At 40.5% G+C, this 18493-nt stretch overlaps 2 protein-coding genes across 3 annotated transcripts; one reads left to right on the plus strand and one right to left on the minus strand.

The window, feature by feature from the left end:
• Positions 1–335: 335 nt before the first annotated feature.
• On the minus strand, positions 336–3926 carry ndufa11 (NADH:ubiquinone oxidoreductase subunit A11). The gene is made up of 4 exons (XM_071487362.1): positions 3768–3926; positions 2747–2839; positions 1764–1886; positions 336–551 (listed from the first exon to the last, which is right to left on the minus strand). Exons 1-4 carry the CDS (start codon positions 3844–3846, stop codon positions 439–441), a joined length of 408 nt encoding a protein of 135 aa, XP_071343463.1. The 5' UTR covers positions 3847–3926; the 3' UTR covers positions 336–438.
• A 3160-nt stretch (positions 3927–7086) lies between these two features.
• Positions 7087–17351, plus strand: ctns (cystinosin, lysosomal cystine transporter). Of its 2 annotated transcripts, none has more exons than XM_071487356.1 (11): positions 7087–7216; positions 7472–7549; positions 7661–7739; positions 8990–9080; positions 9441–9544; positions 10348–10485; positions 11172–11271; positions 11729–11848; positions 13760–13930; positions 14355–14472; positions 14784–17351. In XM_071487356.1, the coding sequence occupies exons 2-11, from the start codon at positions 7474–7476 to the stop codon at positions 14927–14929; spliced, it is 1143 nt and encodes a 380-aa protein (XP_071343457.1). In that variant the 5' UTR covers positions 7087–7216; positions 7472–7473; the 3' UTR covers positions 14930–17351. The 2 variants fall into 2 exon arrangements, with proteins under 2 accessions (XP_071343457.1, XP_071343458.1); XM_071487357.1 differs by having other exon boundaries at positions 7175–7314; positions 14784–15075.
• Positions 17352–18493: the final 1142 nt, after the last annotated feature.

An 18493-nucleotide genomic window follows, 5' to 3' on the forward strand; every position in this document is an offset into this window, starting at 1 on the left:
CACAATGGACACTTGCTTGTTGTCCCCATAAGGAAGACACGTTCCCATCATGTGATTTAACTAGATTTAAGTCCCCACAATATGAGCAACACACACATACTATCTCATCCACTGCATTTTGCATGCCACACACTGGAGCACTCAAGGCAGCGTATACAGGTTTCTGAAACCCAGATCTGATGTTTAGATGTGCAACTCATAACTGAAATACTCTAAAAACTCAATCATAACCAGGATGACAGTGCACATGTAAATGCATTGATAATAAGATTATTAAAGACCAGTAAAAAAATACATGAACAGGGAAATTCAAACTAAACTTGTAAATTACAAGATTGAATGAACTGACTCAGTTTATTTTGTCATTTTCACAATAATTTTATTACATTTTAATGTTCTTTGTACAACATGAAGTAAATCATACAGCCATCTTCCTCCTCATAGTTTGGGTGGTCCAATTATCCTCCATCCCTCCATCTTGCCGACTTTTGTCAAGTAGGCCAGTGTTCCCAGACCCAAACACGATGTCGTACCTGTCATAGGACTGTGGGCTGAAAATGTACAGACACACACACACACACACACACACACACACACACACACACACACACAGACAGATAGACAATAGGGCGTCATTTAGGCAAGTTGTTGGCATAATTTTACACTCAATCTGGCATAAAACTGTAATGAACAGTGTTAATAGAAATAATTAACTTAATCGCTTTGTCTACAAAGGGTAATGGGTTGCATAGCAGTACTGACAGCCTGTTTATTGGTGTGTTGAAAAAAAACAGACATCACGGCTTCAAAGACATGGATTGTGTGGACATGAGATGGAGAGGAGGCTCAGTGAACTCGGGCCTTCATCAGGGTCCATCTCCAGCCAGACATGATTCCTGGTGACTTCTCACACGTCTTCATCAACTATTGTGATCATTTGCTACTGTGACAGATCTCACTAACTCAAGTAATACTGCAATCAATACACCTCATCTGAAATCAATTGTGTTTGTACACCTTCACATCAGGGGACAATAAAATGTCTTGATTTGAGCACCACAGGAAGAGATTTTCAAAGTTTTGTTGAACTTGCCCTGAACTTACTTGACCACTTGGTCCAGTAGATTTAGTAGTATAGAGAGGAATAGGGTAAACTCCAGTGTTCAGATGTGTTAAGATGACAGGGATAGATCTTCATAAGAATAAAGTCAGTATCTGCTCTTGGCCAAAGGTGCGTTTACTAAAACTAAAGAGCATCGCGGGAATTAAACAAATGCAGGAGAGAGGGGGGAGAGAAATGGAGCATGATATACAACAAATGACCCTGGTTATACTATCATGGTCACGAGATTACCAGACCAAACATGACAAAGTACATGGTTGTGCATGCGAATTGTCAGACCTTACTGACTGTGTTTAAAGGGGCTGTATGTGTAATGTGGTTTCTTGCCAGAAGCTTCCAAGAGCTTCAGCCATCATTGTGGTATCAGAAAATGACAAGAAGGTCCAGAACCAGGGCTAGTTGGTTAGTATGCTGACTTCAGTAGAAGAAAAAAAGTGAGGCAAAACAAGAGCGAACACTGGCGTTGATTTGCACTACTGTAGACGGCTCTTGGCAAGTAAAGTAATGGAGTTTGATGCCGAACTTGCATGATTTTTTTCTAGACTGCAAAGTAAACAGTTGTCAATGCTAACATTGGCATAACAATGTTCACTCAAGTGTCTTTATGAGGCGGCAGTTACACTTGAGGACTGTTACTTACTTCTGGCTCCCAGGAAGATCCCAGAGGCACACCCCCCAATGAAGTAATTCAGTGGGTCATCTGGAGCTTCACGAGCATGAGCACTGAGACACGTCGCCATGCCAAAGATGGCTCCCATGGTGGCTGGTACAACACGAAAAGACATCCATATCAGCATTACACAATTTGATGGAATCATCCAGAGCAATTTGTGGAATCCATAGGTCAATACATCCGCTCAATTAAACCAAACAGTCTAAGTCACATGACTTGGGGACTTATAGTGATGCACTCATCATTGCTCTGGGTCTGTACTCCAGCCCTCTGGATGTAAAATGAGACAATGAGGTTGAAGTGCCTACTCTCAGCTTTAATTGTAGGATAATGCAGCATGGTAATATTGATGACAGAGCTGGGCAACCAAGGAGTTTAAGAGCTAAAGTGGAATATTCTTGACTGGGCTAGTCGCTCTCCTCACCTTAATCCAGAACATTCCCACAGTATCTAAAGATGGCTGCAGAACACATCTGACAGAGCCCCAGCAGATACAAGCGTCTCAGGAGGTCAGTCATTGCAAAGTATTTGTAACTAAATATTTTTTTTGTTTTTTTATTCTGTAACTCTTTTTTAACATTTAAAAATAATTAACATTTAATGGTGCTGTTTTATTAGTTTTATTAGTTTTATTTTAAACCAGAAGAGAAACAACAATAAAAGAAATGAGTGTTCCCCACAGATTCTCATTCTATTTGTGGCGAAACCTGAGCAGTGGTGAGGTGGGGTGGCTTTCTTAAATTGATTGTTAAATACTATACAGTGCTCCACTTCAAATATTTTACGTGCTATGTACTTTGTGACAAATGCATAATTGAACACTAAATCCAGCTCCATTGCGTCATGTTGTGTCACTCAAATACTTACTACTCCCTCAGATTCTGTGGAAAACACTGCCAGACCACACTACTGTTTAGTTTGGATTTTTAAATGATAATATGGAAATTTACCCATGGTAACAGTTGCAGTGGTGGCCCTCTGTACTGCTCCCAATGCAGAGTCAGGCTGGAATGCCACTATGTGATAGGCTGACCCAACCAGGCCTGAAAACACATACAGAGAAACACATTAACACATTTGAAATACACAGTAAGTTACACAGGGCTGAATCTGCTCTTTTAGACACACTGAGTGGTTTCTGCAGTGGTGAGTATGAGAGGAACTCCAAGTTGTTGTTCTGAATTATGAGTCCTAATCTGATCTGAAGGTCTAAGGACTGGGTGTTGTATACTACAGATTGTAAAGCTTCTTAAGGCAAATCTGTGATGATGGACTATATATATTAAATTTGACTTGATGGTCCTAAATGCAGCATAAACCAATATGTATTAATGACTGCTTACTCAGTGGACACTGATATTATTGACAAATCTTAACAGATTAAGTATTTCACATAATTAAAATGCAAAACATATAATGTCACTGTTCTCTCAAGACAGAATAAAGAGGCTACAGAGCTCAGTACAGTCAATTTAACATTTTCCAAATATCAACCACTCACAAACTTGGGATTAAGGTGGTATTAGACATGTCGTCTGTAATTAAGACTATTGGAGTTTTGGTGGCAATTGTCCTTAAATTTGTCAAATATTTAAACTTGAGTTGTGACACTGTCAAAAATCTCTACAAGTTAGTCTACACAACACCAGTGCTAGTGTGTGTTGCTGTCATTCTGCTAACAGCAACAAAAGTAATATTTGTGCAGGATTTATACGTTGGCTGCTTGTGGCTTAAGAAACCAGTGGCTGCAAAAACACAGCAGTCAGATTCGCGCTTATCAAACCAAATTCATTTATCTTAGTGTCTGTATTATAATGTGAAAGCAGCTTGTTTCAAACCAGTCCGGGGCTAACCTGCTAGCTACAACGCGTTAGCATTAGCTAAAACATTAACGCTAACCAAGCAACAGCGCGACAATACGCATCTATAGCCAGCACGACTCGGAATTATTCTATCAATGCTGATATTCACCCAAAGCTGTGCCCAGTTTGGTGGTTATCCATGTTTTCCCGACGCAATCTGTGCCGTCAGGTATGTCCCAGTACCCCATTTCGGACTTCGCAAGGACACCTTCTGAGGAACTGAAATCTCGCGAGAAACGCACTTCTCAGATGTTCTTTGTGGGCTGGAAATCTCGTTTACGACGCATTACCGGCGCCTACCGGGACGGAGTGTGAAGCTCATTATTGACTAGATGAGAAAGAAACACTGCCCTCAAGTGGTCCCGTCCGCACAGACTGTCCGTAACGAGGGGAGTTTGTAATGTTATGTTACTTTCAGTCATTAAGTTTCCTCTATTTATTACGTGCGGTGAATATAGCACTGTTTCACTGCTGTATCAGCAGTTTTTCAAACTCCAGGAGGGTACAGAAAATCTATTTAAAAAATCAATCACTGTAAATCTGTTAAATTACTGCTACCATGAAATATTAACCAGAGGTGTGTTTTTCAGTGGAGGGTTTATTTAACATGTCATGTAACAGCAGAGAGATGAAAAGCTGCTGCTTTGAAAGTTTGCTGCCTGTCTTCTTTAATCAACCACGGCATGTGCAGCCCATCATCATTTTTCAGCAGCAGAATTTGGAGATCATCCAACAAGTTTGTGTATTTTATGAAAATTCATCACATACACAGCTTTAAAACAATTTATTAACTTAACATTGTTACGGTTTCCATCTTTAATAGGTTATTTACATTTGTTAGAAAGTAACCCCAGAGTAAAACTCAGCAGCAGAGTTCCCCCTGCTGCACATGGTGTTCAGTCCGTCATCCTGCTTTAAAAATGTCATTAGTCTGGATTTCAGTGTCCTGTGAATTTTTTGGAGGAATCACTTTCACTTGGAATGAAAATGACCCAATTTAAACACACTGTATATTGACAAACGGAAGCTTTACATAAGAGTCTGCTTTTCAGGGATGATGCCTCAGTCGTGCTTTACATTCACATACAAAGAAGTTATTTCTTCTGCCAGAATTGGCTGTATTTGTCAGCTTTGAAGTCATCTTCATATTGGACTGCTGTCGGTTCTTTTATCTTCCTGACTTCTCTCTTCTTCTGCCGAGCTCGACGCTCCTCTTCAGACAGACTGGCTAGATTAACTGGCATCTTTCAAAACACAAAAAGACACACAAATAAACATACAAAACATGAAATATGAGTGAACATACTCATGGACTGACTATAGCGCCGTTGCTTGTTGCATTATCTTGAGCAGGGAGGTTATGAATTTGGTGCTGGGTGTCTGCTAGTTGTCAGCGTTAACAGGGTTGGGTTATGGTTGTGACAGAGCAGGATGCTGCAAAAACTTTAAAATGAAAAGATTTAAATATCAATTTATTCATCATGAGGAGTACTACTACAACCAGTGAAAACACGTAGACAGTATAATGTTCTCTGTCTCTCTGGCGAAGCTTTGTCAAGAGGTGTGGTAACCTGGATGATGTCATAGTAATGATCATGGTCTGGCTTGTAGACTTCAGATTTATAACAGAGTTCCTCAACATTTAGGGACTAAAGGTCAGGAGATCTCAGCTGTTTCAGTTTTGCCCACTGTTTGTTAGAACATGTCTCTAGAAGTCTCCAAATGTAGGGAGACACCAAGATCGACAGGTGGCTGATGGCATGTCACTGTTAAAACATCTGTTTCACTGGTGGATGCCTCTGTACCCACTGGTATGTAGGTGAGCACAGCGAGAAAGATTCTGATTATACAATGAGCTACTTTTTAATCTCAGCACTCGTGTAAATTTATGGATCCTCAAAGCTAAAAATATCTGGAGGTCTCTCTAAAGGGTGTGTTAACATTGTGACACTCATTAATGCACCTGCTTAAATGAAGATAACTCGCACATTTATCTCATGTCATCACTGTGTCTGCTCTGACGCGGTTACAGATCCTGGAACAGCATCAAAATATTTTAAAAGCATTTTGAAAACAAATCCCTTTTTAATAAAACTGCATGAAATAAATAAATACATAAACAAAATAAAACCCATGTAAATACATAAACAAAATAAAACCCATGTTGAATGCTGAATTTTCCTTAAACTAGGATTTATTCTCATGAGACCTTTACTATATTTATCACACATTAGTAGTTAAGAAGCACTGTATGGAAAGAGCAGGGAGTGAAGGAGATGATGTGCTAACCATGAGGATGCGCCTGGGCTCTGTGTATCTGATGTTGACTGTAGATCCGTCGGCCCGGACCAGGATCACAGGGTACACCCTCTCATATTTCTGCCGTTCAGAGCGCACGACCGACGTCCTGTTGGAGCCGAGCTGAGCCACTTGAGTATGGAGCAGTGACCCTGACTGGCCCCCTGTGCGAGTGAACACCGGGCACACACACCTGCACGAACACACACACACACACACACACACACACACACACACACACACACACACACACACACACACACAAATAAATGTACTGTACTAAAACAGCGTTACGGAGCAGTTATCTTTCCTTCATGTGGGTATAGAGCTAATTTGCTGTCACTTAGCTGTTTAGCTGACTTGAGCAATTCAACATTACACAAAAGAGAACTCAACATTAGAGGAATTTGACGTGACCCTTCCTCTTCGTTAATTTACACAAGGTTTGACGGCAACTAGCGCGGATGCTAACAGTCAGTCCTGTGTTTACTGAACTTGCAGACATCGTTCAGCGAGTCTCACCTGGATAACAGACTCTGTGGAGGGCAGAGCTTCCTCAGAAACATGTTGGCCGCCGTGAAAATAGCTAAACAAACTAGTCCGGTGGTGGTCTAGCTTATAATGCATCCATGGCGTGACAGGAAACACTTCCGTATAGAAGGTCAAACACTGGAGTCCACAGAGTAAATGTCCGACTGAAACGAAGTACGGCGCGGATTCGTTCCGGCAAATTCCGATGGAGGAGAGGTCGGTTTAAAGGTTTGTTTTTAGTTTTCACTGAAGATTTTTTTTGTCATTTTGGACTCAGCGATTTGCATAAATGGGGCAATGAAGCCTTTAGGAACATGACAATGAAACAATAATGCTGAAAATAACTGTTTCGAAATGTTTGATACAAAAAAGTGTCGACATCTGCTGGCCACTCACTGGGCAGTGATTTGTGCCATTGACAAGGGATTCATCTACGACCACGATGAACAGGCAGATTACGATTATAATTATAATAACTATTTTATTTATTTATTATTATTATTATTATTATACGTTGTGTATTATATTTGTAGTATTGTTATTGTTATATTCTATTTATTGAAGGTTTAGGTTTCGAGTCCTGACCCACACTCCACACCAGGTGGAGGCAGTACTGCACCATCAGCCACCACCTGGACAAACTAAAGACAGAAGTAGGAGGGGAACTTGTTCAGGTTTGTCTTGTGACCAGCTGATGAGGAAGCAGCTGAAGCAGCACACACAGCTGCGGTGAGTTTTATCATTTTTATCGCTTCAGATGAAGTACAAGCAAAGCATGTTTGTTTAGCTTGCTCCCTCCGACAGCGACTACTTCTCCACTGTGATCTGTAGGTTTGACGTGATGTCTCACAATTACTTTACTCTTTGTGTTGTTTCTCTTGCAGCAGTTGTAGAGATTGTTTTTCACATGAATTAAAATGGAAGACATTGTTTTTTGTCTAATTGCTGAGATGCTTTGTTTGCCTTGTATCCATCATTTTGCAGAGATGGCTGGTCTGAGCCTGGCCAAGAGGTGGCTATCTGCTCAGCTGCTGCTCCTGTGGACACTGGCCAGCATCTCTGGTGACTCACTGTTATGGCTATTTTGGTTATTTACAATGAATCCACCAGCTAAAAAAAATTATATATTTCAATGAATTCCGTGCATTGAAAATGTCTGTATTTGTCCTCCAGACTGCAGAATGTATTTGTTTGCTCCTGCGGCTGTCACACTTGAGGAATACTCTAAAGCCAACATCACCATTACCTCCAGGTAACCACACAAACACAATCTACACAAGGCTTTCAGGAAAGTTATACACATTATAGCAAAAACAAAACAAGGTTCTTGCACTGCTTCGCTCTAGTCAGTATTCTTTGAGCGGGTATATGTGGTGATAACTTCAGAGTCAGTAGGGCAGTACTTGATTTCATCTCAAAATCGTGCATTTTGTGCACTAGTTGATTCACTGATTAGAGATCATATAGTCAAAGAACTACAAGACAAATGAGTGAGAAACGGGTTCAATAACGACGATATGAATTTTCCAATCACATAAAAGGCCAAAGCTTCAGCGTAAGTCTTTTGAATATCAAAATGAAACAGTGGCTGTTAAATCTATCAAAAGCATTGGAAAATAGGAAGCCAACAAAACCCATAAACTGGTCAATTTAAGACCTTGAAGAACGTGGAGCAGACATGCTCCTAATAAATGTACAGCATGAGGAAAAAGACTGCCATAAATGTGGTGCGAAGAATCACAGAGATAGTGACAGAGTCATTCTTAGTAGGAGCAGGCAAAGTGGATGAGGGGAAAGCTGGATAAACATGACATTTAAGATTGATAGTGATGCACAAGTAGATTTAGTGCCAATGAAATACTACAGAAGTCTCAACAAGAAGCCAAAAGTGAAAATAAAACATCTGAATGCTATAGAGTGTTAAAAGAAAAAAAAAAACTTGAACAGTTTCTGTTGGATTGGCTGAGTCTACCTTTGCTTTAAATTGCTACAGTTTAATACATAGTCAGCACAAGTGCTTTCAGGAAGTTAATGTACAAGAATATGTTGGGAAAGTTGTTCCGGTTATCGTCCATCAAGATACAATGAGTTATTTGTACAACTCATTTGAGATTTTGCAGGAAACCATGAAAACTGTACCTCACGTTCATCAATAGTTTTGCTCACTTTCACCAGCTGCGGCAGCAGGGCTGGTATTGTCACCTCGTGAGTCTGTGTGTGTGTCGTCATGGTAAAATGTGGTCCTGAAGACACCTACTACAGCAGGAACTACCACAGAGGTGGTTTGTCAGCATGTTTATAGATGTCACAGCTGATGTGATCCCATTGCAAGATGGTCTCTAGTTTGAGTCTAAATCCATGGTAGGCTAGATTCTAAAATTCACTCCAGGCCAATCCAAGATAAAATCCAGATCCTGGTGGCTCTTAATGTTCTTGTAGTTTGTAAAAGTAGCTGTCAGGATCAGTGTTGTTCTGACTGTTTTGTTTTGTGTCTTTCTCTAGTTCCCCTTCCAACCAGTCAGTTGTGATTCAGTTTAATGTCACCTACAGCTCCAAGTCGAACTACTCATCTGTAGTCACACTGCCAGAGCAGGTAACACATGAAACCAAACACTTTCAGACTGGTCTTGTTCTGGAAAGGTCTGGATGCAAGAATATAAAATATAAACTTCTGCACATCCATACAGCCAGATAATAAGTGTATGAATTGTTGTCCAAGACAGATATTAAGATAGTTCATATACAAATAAGAGAGCCCAGGTCTCTGAGTTTGAAACACATGAAATTCAGCGTCAACATTGTGCAGCTGGAGAATAGAGAATTAATAGCACAGATCAACCAAAGCAAACATCGACCTCAGCAGACGGGGATCATATTTGGAAGAAGAGAAGGGGACACATGAGACTGTCTGACTAAAACCTTTTGAGTTCACGTTGTTCTTGTTTTTGTTCAGGTGTTGCTGCCAGTGGAGGCAAGCTCAGTCAGTTTCAATGTGACAGCCCATGATGTTGGCCAGGTGACCACATTCCTGCTTAGCAACAACACAGACAACAACAGGTGGGTATCAGTACAGGGGCAGCGTGCACTGACGTAACACTTGAGGGATAGGTTCCCACTTTTGAAGTCTAATCTTAAAACAGCACTGACAAATAATTCATTTTCACGGTTCAGCAGAAGCAAATATGAGGCCTTGGCAGTCTGTGTTAGACAAATAAAATGGATTTCCCTACAAAAATTCTTATTTCCTTGATACTAATGTGCAATAAAAGCTTCATTTTATCTTTGGAGTGCCTTTTCACACAAACCAAGAGCTGTGTCCCACATCGGATGCTTGAGTTAGTATGTTCACATGTAGAACACTGCGTGCCGAGTGCACTCACTGGTGTAGTGTGTGAATTGTTGTAGTGTAGGGTTGTGTTGTCTCAAATCAAACACTGCCATTGTGCACTTACTGGAAACGACAGTTGTAAAATTTGACTGCAATTGCCGCCCGCCAAAATTTGTGTCAGCTGCTTTGCCCATGTGACTTAGGAATAAACGTTTTACTCTCCTGTGTGTGCCCCGTTTCATGCGACGTAGAAATTAGGCTGCCACTTGCACCAAAGACACGTCCTCTTTCCTTCCTTCTCATAAGATTGAAAACGTATTTGTGGTCCCTCATCTTCCTCTATGTAGCCAGATAGTGACTATTGAGGGTGAGAAGTGCTCTGAGTGGACTTTCACACTGAAATTTCCTCAGGAAGAGATTTCTTCACAGCCAGTATGGACAGGAGGAACGATTACAGACAGGTCCTTGTCCTTCAATGTAATGAAAAAATGTGAACCTTACCTTTAACTTCCCCTCTCTTTCCCCTTTCTAGTTTACCTGTGAGGATCCGCTTCATGGTGGTCCATAGCAACGTGGTGTCGGTAATCAGTCAGGTGATTGGCTGGATTTACTTTCTGGCCTGGTCGGTGTCCTTCTATCCACAAGTATGGGAAAACTGGAGGAGGAAAAGGTAGTTGTTCTGTGTGTCCTCTGCCCTTCTCTTCATTCATTTTTATACAGTCAGAAAAAAACATCATGATTTTTGACTAAACAGCATCTCAACACACTCCGATATACTGTATGAAACTGTACCACATGCATGGACGACCATACTCTTGCTTAAACAGACTTCAGCTCAAAGAAGCACAGAATCAGTTTTACAGAATCTCACTCACACACACACACACACACACACACACACACAGACACACACACACAGGATCATGTTTTGTTACCTTTATATCACCCACTGCTTATGATAACCTACGTTTGCTTCTACCATATTACATAGTTATATCCTGTAAGAGCTGTAAAAGAAAGCATATAAATAGATCATAGAAAAAAAGCTGTGAGATGGGGGGGGTGACATGCAACAAACAAATGTTTTAATACGTGGTACAAGGCCGGGCTGGACAGATTTTTGTGTATCCTTTACATTATGGTATAATGTATATGTATGTGTATATATATGTAATCATCTAATTGGGTCTATAATCTGGTGACTCAGTGGTCATGTTAGAGACTTAGAGACATGACTTCTTTCTGTTCCATCTTTCTCACATGTCTGATTAGGCTGTATATACACAAATGTTTACAGATTTGATTAAAATAAACTGATTAAAACCTTTTTTCTTTTTTTTCTTTTTTTTTTTAAAGTGTTGTAGGTCTCAACTTTGACTTCGTGGCTCTCAACCTGACTGGCTTCATCGCTTACAGTGTCTTCAATATCGGGCTGTTCTGGGTGCCGTATATAAAGGTAACATCCTCCCTCCTTTTCAAGGGAACTCCACTGTTTATACATGAAGATCAGTCTACCAGTCATGTTCAGCACTACTGAGCCTGGAGAAACCTTTCAGAAGTGAACTGCTAAACCATAAGGGTACAGTTTAATCAACAGTCTACAGTCACTCAGCTCTCAGTATGCAGGTACAGAACAGTAATCTACTATGGGCCTTAAAGTACCAGGATTAATGGACATGAATAAGTTAGGCTTGATGTGTTCAAGTTCCTGGGAAATGAAGCGGTTGTGACCCTTAAAGTGCTGGAGGAGTTTTATTGTGAAACATGTTGAGGAAGCATGAGAACAGGAACACATCAGTAAACAGGGAGGCAACTTACTATGAACATATAATTATAAAAAAGTGACATTTGAAATTAAAGGCCTCATTGTCAGTGTCAGCTGTCTGTTAAGTTGCTGTGCCCCTGCCCTGTAGGAGGAGTTCCTGAACAGGAACCCGAATGGCATTAATCCCGTAGACGCCAACGATGTCTTCTTCAGTCTCCATGCTGTGCTGCTGTGTTTGGTGTACATCATCCAGGCTGCTGCGTATGAGGTGTGTGTCTGAAATATAGAGATAGAGTGGATGTTTAAAATGTATGTCAAGTCCCTGTATTCAGAAACGGCTCAAACAACAAAAGACCTCGGCTTAGGTAAAAAGCTTACCTAAAAACTGCATAGTGCTCCTCTTAAGCACTTAATGGTGCTGGAAACTGTCTCCTGTTTCTGTTTCTTTGTCATTTCTCTCTGACGTCTGTGAAGCAGGAAGCGGGATGCTATGTCGTCCCTCCACAAATATACAGTATTCACAAGATTTCTGCAGCAGCCATTAGATGAGTAAACATATTTTCGGTGTGCTGTAAAATATAAAAATATCTGCAAAATATTCAAAATGTGTCTGAAGGGCAGAACCGCTTTAAGTGTGCACACCAGATACATAATGGACCCACATCCTTTGCATATGATAAGTTTGTTTGCAGAGAGTAGCTGCATGCTAAATTAAGCTTACTTGGTTACAGGAGTCAGTTACAGAGTGGTTTCTTGAAAGACTTGAAAGTTTAAACTGGAGAGGGAAGTGAAACAATGTGGGACAGAGAGCAAATGCTCACTGGGGACACAAAAACCAAAGAAGAAAACCTTTACTGTGTCTGCAGGAGGTGTTAGAATTAGTGAATGGAGTATCATTTCTATTTTTAATGAAATAGTGTTTCAGCACAGTAGTGACTATGTGTGACTGCTGTAATTACGTAATTAGTGCTATGGAAATTTACATTCTGTTAATTCTACCATGTGAGGCATTACAGTACAGGAACGATTGATTGTTTGGAATTATTTATATCACTGCAAGAGGCTTTAGCTTGAGGCTCAGAAGCATATGACTCTTCATCTCCCACGCCGCCCCGTTCCTGCTCCGTTACACAACACTCAGCTCCTCACCTGCAACCTAATCATGTTCACTGTGTCAGCTAATGTGCTCAGCAGCCTGTGAATCAGCAATAGCGTTGTCTTCCAGCTGAAACCGGTCTTCTCTGAATTTAGAAGGGCAAGGCTCACTCAGAAACCTTTGAAGTGAATATCTCTATCTAGCTGTTCAACAGAGTGCTGCAGGGATGACGTATTTTTGTAGGTCAACTCAGATGTCAGCGTCACCCTGGTTCCCTCAACAAAAAGCTAATGGGTTTCTTACATGGGCTTTTGGATAACTATAAAACATAAGCTTTGCAAGAAACAAATGTTTATGATACTTAAACATTTTGTTCAGCATGATAATCCTCTCAAATGAGCACAACTTTTAGGATTTTTAAGCCTAAATACAAAAAGCTAATGTTAGGCTATAAGGGAACTACTCTACAGTTGCATAACTTGAACGCCACCACTGCTGAACTTCCAACCCATAGTCTGAGTTAGCCTGTCCTCTTGCAAAGTAAGTAATAGTTTTCAAAAGCACAAGTATAAACACAACAAGGCTGTCAAAGTGGACTGGTGAGTGGATCAGTCGTCATGTTTGCCGTGATGATATTTAACGTCCCTGTAGTCTCATTTAGCCACTTGTTAGCAACCTTTTTTCGAAAATGTAAAAGCTTGAAGAAATCACGAGTGGGGTATTTACTGACTTATGTTATGTCATGGAATAAAATGTGAAAATGTCTTGAGCTTGTGTTGACCCCAGACCTCACTTTAGCCATCTAACCAAAAAACCATTCAAAAAACCTGTAGACTTCGGGACGAGGGAACTGGAAGTGCTGAAATACTAACCAATACTAACCATACTAACCAATTTCTGGGTTTTAGGAGCCTTTGACAGCACCTCTCCACATGAAGTTATTTTTTGGAGCATATCTCAACTAAAACATATTAGAGAAAAGTTGCAAACTGTAGCTTTAAGTAGTTGATTCTGTCATATGTGTGGACGTGCAGTATGCCACTGACTGTCTGTCTGTAATCCTGTGTGTCATCTCTCTTTCAGAGGGGGGGTCAAAAGGTCTCCTGGACGGCCCGTATTTTGTTGGTGATTGCCTGGTTATTTGCCTTGGTCAGCTTGTTTGTTGCTGTAGCAAAGCAGATCACCTGGCTGGATTACCTCTACTATTTCTCCTACATCAAACTAGCGGTCACTCTGGTCAAATATGTGCCACAGGTGAGCTACACCCATATCGCACACATATCTGCTGTTGTGTAGCTATACACAGTAGCCATGCAGTAAATACTATCCTCGCTAAAATGCTCAGTTTACATTATTTGTGTGTTGGGTAGTGTTGTTCTTTCATTCTCAAAATATATTAAAAGAACACACTAAAACACAGCAATGGCACAAACTACAGATCACAGATCTGACTCGCCTCACTCACATTGTCAACAGCTGAAGGGTGTACTGCAGTTTCATTGATTCCATGTTTACTGTAAAATCTATACAACATACACAATGAGAGACCGTTTCAGTGCGGTTCCACAAACTTCAGTCCCGTATCATATTTTGTTGTATGATTTTTTTTTGTTGTCATTGGAGGAGTTCTCACTGACAGAAGGTGACAGTGTTGGTGGCTTTATGGCTGTGTTTCCAGGCCTTCATGAACTACAGAAGACAGAGTACGGAGGGGTGGAGCATTGGCAATGTGCTGTTGGACTTCACCGGTGGAATCCTCAGTATACTGCAGATGGTTTTACAGTCTTACAACAATGGTAACTACTTCAGTTTATGCTCTATGATGCACTTCATCTGGTATTGTCTGTAGCATTTAAATTAGGCCGTTTTTCTAATTTAAATGCAACAGCCACAAAATTAAATTAGATTAAATAATGTTTTCCATTTGACAATATTTGAGTTTCTGTGGCTGTGTGTTAGAAGTAGTCGAGAGGACTCGCTCACTGAGACCAAACCTGAAAGAACTGTAAAAGGGCAGCAGTCACAACGCAACGCTGCGCTGCTTGGCAACAAATCGTATACTGTATATCTGACTGACTGACTGACTGTCGTGTGTGTCTCTCCTCAGATGAGTGGAAGCTGATATTTGGTGATCCTACAAAGTTTGGGCTGGGTCTGTTCTCTGTGGTGTTTGACATCCTCTTCATGACTCAGCACTACTGCCTCTACAGACGGTCGTCACAGTATGAAGCTGTGTCAGAGCAAGAAGATTGATGGTGACTCAGTCTAAAAACACACGATCACACGGGAGCACATGGCCGATTTCTATCAGTAAACATGAATTAACACACCGTGATCAACCAACAAATGATTGTAGTTACTGGAGAGAAGTCATGGTGGTGGTCATCTTTGACCTCCTTCATTATATGGAGTCCTCCAGAGCAGATCTAAATGTCTGATTTATCAGTGTGCCTTCTTCTAAAATATCTCAGGATCAGGATTTGTGTTTTTTTTTTTTACCACTGTGTGAATATTTTCTTGGTAGAATGTATAAGAAAAACTATTGTTGTGAACACTTTTTATTAAATTCAATATCACCTTTAAGCTTTGCAGTAGTGACAGTGTTTGCTGAAGGTCTGATTGTGCTGACTCCACAAAAAAGGACTGAACAGCCTCCTGTAGCACGACCCCACTGTCACAACAATCTCAAGTCAGTTTAGATGTGTGTAATGTCTCCCAACAATCTATTTGATACAAAATCATTTTAGCGATTAACACTGACTTTATACATCAGCCGAGAGCCAAACATTTAGCCAAGTGTGGTCCAAAAGACTTTAACCAAGAACAGATACCTTTCTCAGCACCGGCCGTGCATTGGCAGGACTGTTTTCAGCCATAGCTGAGCTAAGCTGTTGTTGGTGCAACAGCAGCTGAAATGGCACCAAAGAGGAGGAAGAAATCTGTTTAAATTAATTCAGTTTGCTCTTTCTACTTCTAAAAGTCTCTGTTGTCCAGCATGTGTTAGATTAGAATAAACACCTGATACTGAGAGAGGACAACAGACAGGCTCTGTAAAGAGGCTTCATCAACCTGCTGGCTGCAGCTTATTTTGTGACCCAGCAGTTCAGTGGCTCACACCACTAAGTAAGAATCATGTATAACTGCAGGTGCAGGCTGATAAACATTTATCTACACTGACATTAAAAGAAAGTAAGTTCCAAACTGTTCCAGATGCTTGTGATCAGGACTAATTCTGGCATTTTAATTAACAGTTTTAAAATCCAATAACTGTCCCAGATGTTTGCTCATGGAATCTGTCAAATCAAGTAGTTCTGTGTCTGTTTTAGTGACATTAACAGGTGAACCATACCCCTGAAGTGCTGCTTTAAAATTCAGCATCTTGTTATTGCTGAGGTTACAGAGTGTCTGTGTAGAGCCTGTCCAGACCGTACAGCCACAGACGAACACTGACACTCTATGGAGATAACACACAGGTCACAACATAAAGAAACTAACTTGTCTAATAATGCAGAGCTATACAGCTGTAAAACATATCTAATTTTAAATAAAATATTACTTGATAACATTAAAACCACACATGGACCTTACGAAGCTAATGTTCCACATCCATATGGTTAAAACCAGAGTTAGTCTGGGACTGGTTTTCATGTGAAGTCTCTAATTTTGTTGATGTCAATGACATGGCACGGTCCACAATTTGAGTGAAATGTTTGAATGTTTTGAATGTTATAATGAAATGATCAGTCTCCTGAGGGGCACCAAATGTCCAGAAACAGTCCTGCAAGTCGGGAACAGGATGGCACAGTACAATCAATGTGCAATAGGGGCATTAGTGTTCTTGCAGACACCACCAGCTGAGCTCTGGTGATTACACTTCAACACAACTGTACCTCACTGTAGCAAAACAACCTCAACTCAAAAGTCCGCTAAGACTTTTTTGAAGGAGAAAATAACCTAACAGTGAAATGCAGTTAAAAGACAAGTCTGTTCTGTCAGGGTTTCTGCGGGGTTCAGCAAGTTAAATTTAAGATTTTCTTTAAGACCTGTTTAATAACACAAAGTGCAGCTTAAGGGTACACATATGTATATCAGTACCTATATATAGGCACAGGTGTAACATGGAATAACCTAGATATTCAGTTTAAACAAATAACTTTGTTCAGAAATGGCTCAGTAGCAATATCATTTGATGTAGACAACTTTATGCGTTGACATTCCTATGTTGAATTTAATTGCCCATTAAGCCAAAACGACACGCTGCTGTTTTTGCTGCCATTCGAAAAGGTGCTTCACAGTTTTGATAAAAAACAATCAGATTAATAACATCACCAATACAGATTTTCTGGTCTTCTGTTTTTGGTGACTTGAACTGGAAAAAAAAAGCATGGAGGATATCAGACAAATATTGCAATAATAAAATCAAAGAGGTTTAATTTGAAATTCTCAGGTACATCCTGTAAAGCATCTTCTGGAAAGGTTGAAACTGAATATTAATTATTGATTTTCATGGACTAAGCAAAAAAATTATCTTTGATTTATTTTTTCATTGATTTTCTACTCTCTCTAATTCTCTATTTTCTGTATTCTTTTGTATGGTGTTGTAATTACTTCCGCTGCCACTTTGTTTGCATATTTTTATGTTATTTCACTATTTTCAATAAAATTAGAAAACAAACACCTTCCCTCTTAACAGTGATGAGCTTTTAGGAGACAGAAAAAACAGTGGAAGCTACTGTAGCTTGTTAGCTGAGTTGCTCCATTCACTTTAGTATTATCCTCCTCTGATAAGATAAAACAAAAGAGCAATGGTTTGCAATTAGGACTCAGGACTTTTTTTAGACTAATTTTAGAAACTTCTTCTGAAGAAGCTGTGAACTTGATCTGTTTGCAAACTTGTACATGCGTGCAACAGTGAACCGAATATTAGGGGGAGATAAAGAGAACAGTAAAATAAAATCTTTGGGAGCTCTTGTGACTGTACACAGAATCAACAGTTACCTCCCCAGGTAAAGAGGTCCACCAACTAGCCCTGCAAGTGAAGTCACTGCGTCACCAGGCCCTCAGTCCCATCTGTCCAGTCTCAAAGGAGTGAATGTCACTTTGTGGGCTTCTTTCTTTTTCTACATTGGAGTGTTTTCATTGAAAGAAGCTAGACAATAGGTTCCAGGAGGCCTGCCCTGTGCTCCAGGCCTTCTCATTATTTGGTCCAACTTGCCTCCCTGAGCCCTAAGATCCTACTTTTTTGGATTACTGAGCCCAGTACATAAAAGTCCTGTCTGAATAGTTTTAGATGGATTAAGGACCAAGCCCCTGCTGAGAAGAAGAACTAATAGCATATGGTGGCAGATTGGGACCTGCTAACCAGCATCCTAAAATAGTAAGAGCAACCATTGGGCTATGTCAGCAGCTCTCTGTCATGGTAGAGAGGAGCAGGTGCAGCCAAAAGACTCAAGTCACCCCAGGGAAACATCTCAACAATGATATGTTCTATCACTTCTTCACACCTCTGTAAGTGGGCCACAGAGACAGAGTAATGCCTGGAGCTCATTACTGCCCCCACCAGTATGTGGAGGGGGAGCCACAGCAGGAACCTTCCCTGTGAAGAAGCTTCCATAAATTGGTGGAACAGACATCCTGCAACCCAATCTTCAAAGTTCAGTTTTGGGATTAAAGTCAGTGTATATCTTAGGACACATATGACAAGGACGTAGGAGTACAAAGCAACAAGTATCAAATCAAGCAAGCCTTAAAGATCTGGCTATTGATAATACTGATGAGTAAGAGGGGGAGGATGTATATGAGGAAGATGACTAAAAG

Source organism: Trachinotus anak, unplaced genomic scaffold, assembly GCF_046630095.1.
Source record: "Trachinotus anak isolate AG129_WGS33_773 ecotype Australia unplaced genomic scaffold, CSIRO_AGI_Tana_v1 ptg000010l, whole genome shotgun sequence".
In the NCBI taxonomy this organism is placed as follows: Eukaryota; Metazoa; Chordata; class Actinopteri; order Carangiformes; family Carangidae; genus Trachinotus; species Trachinotus anak.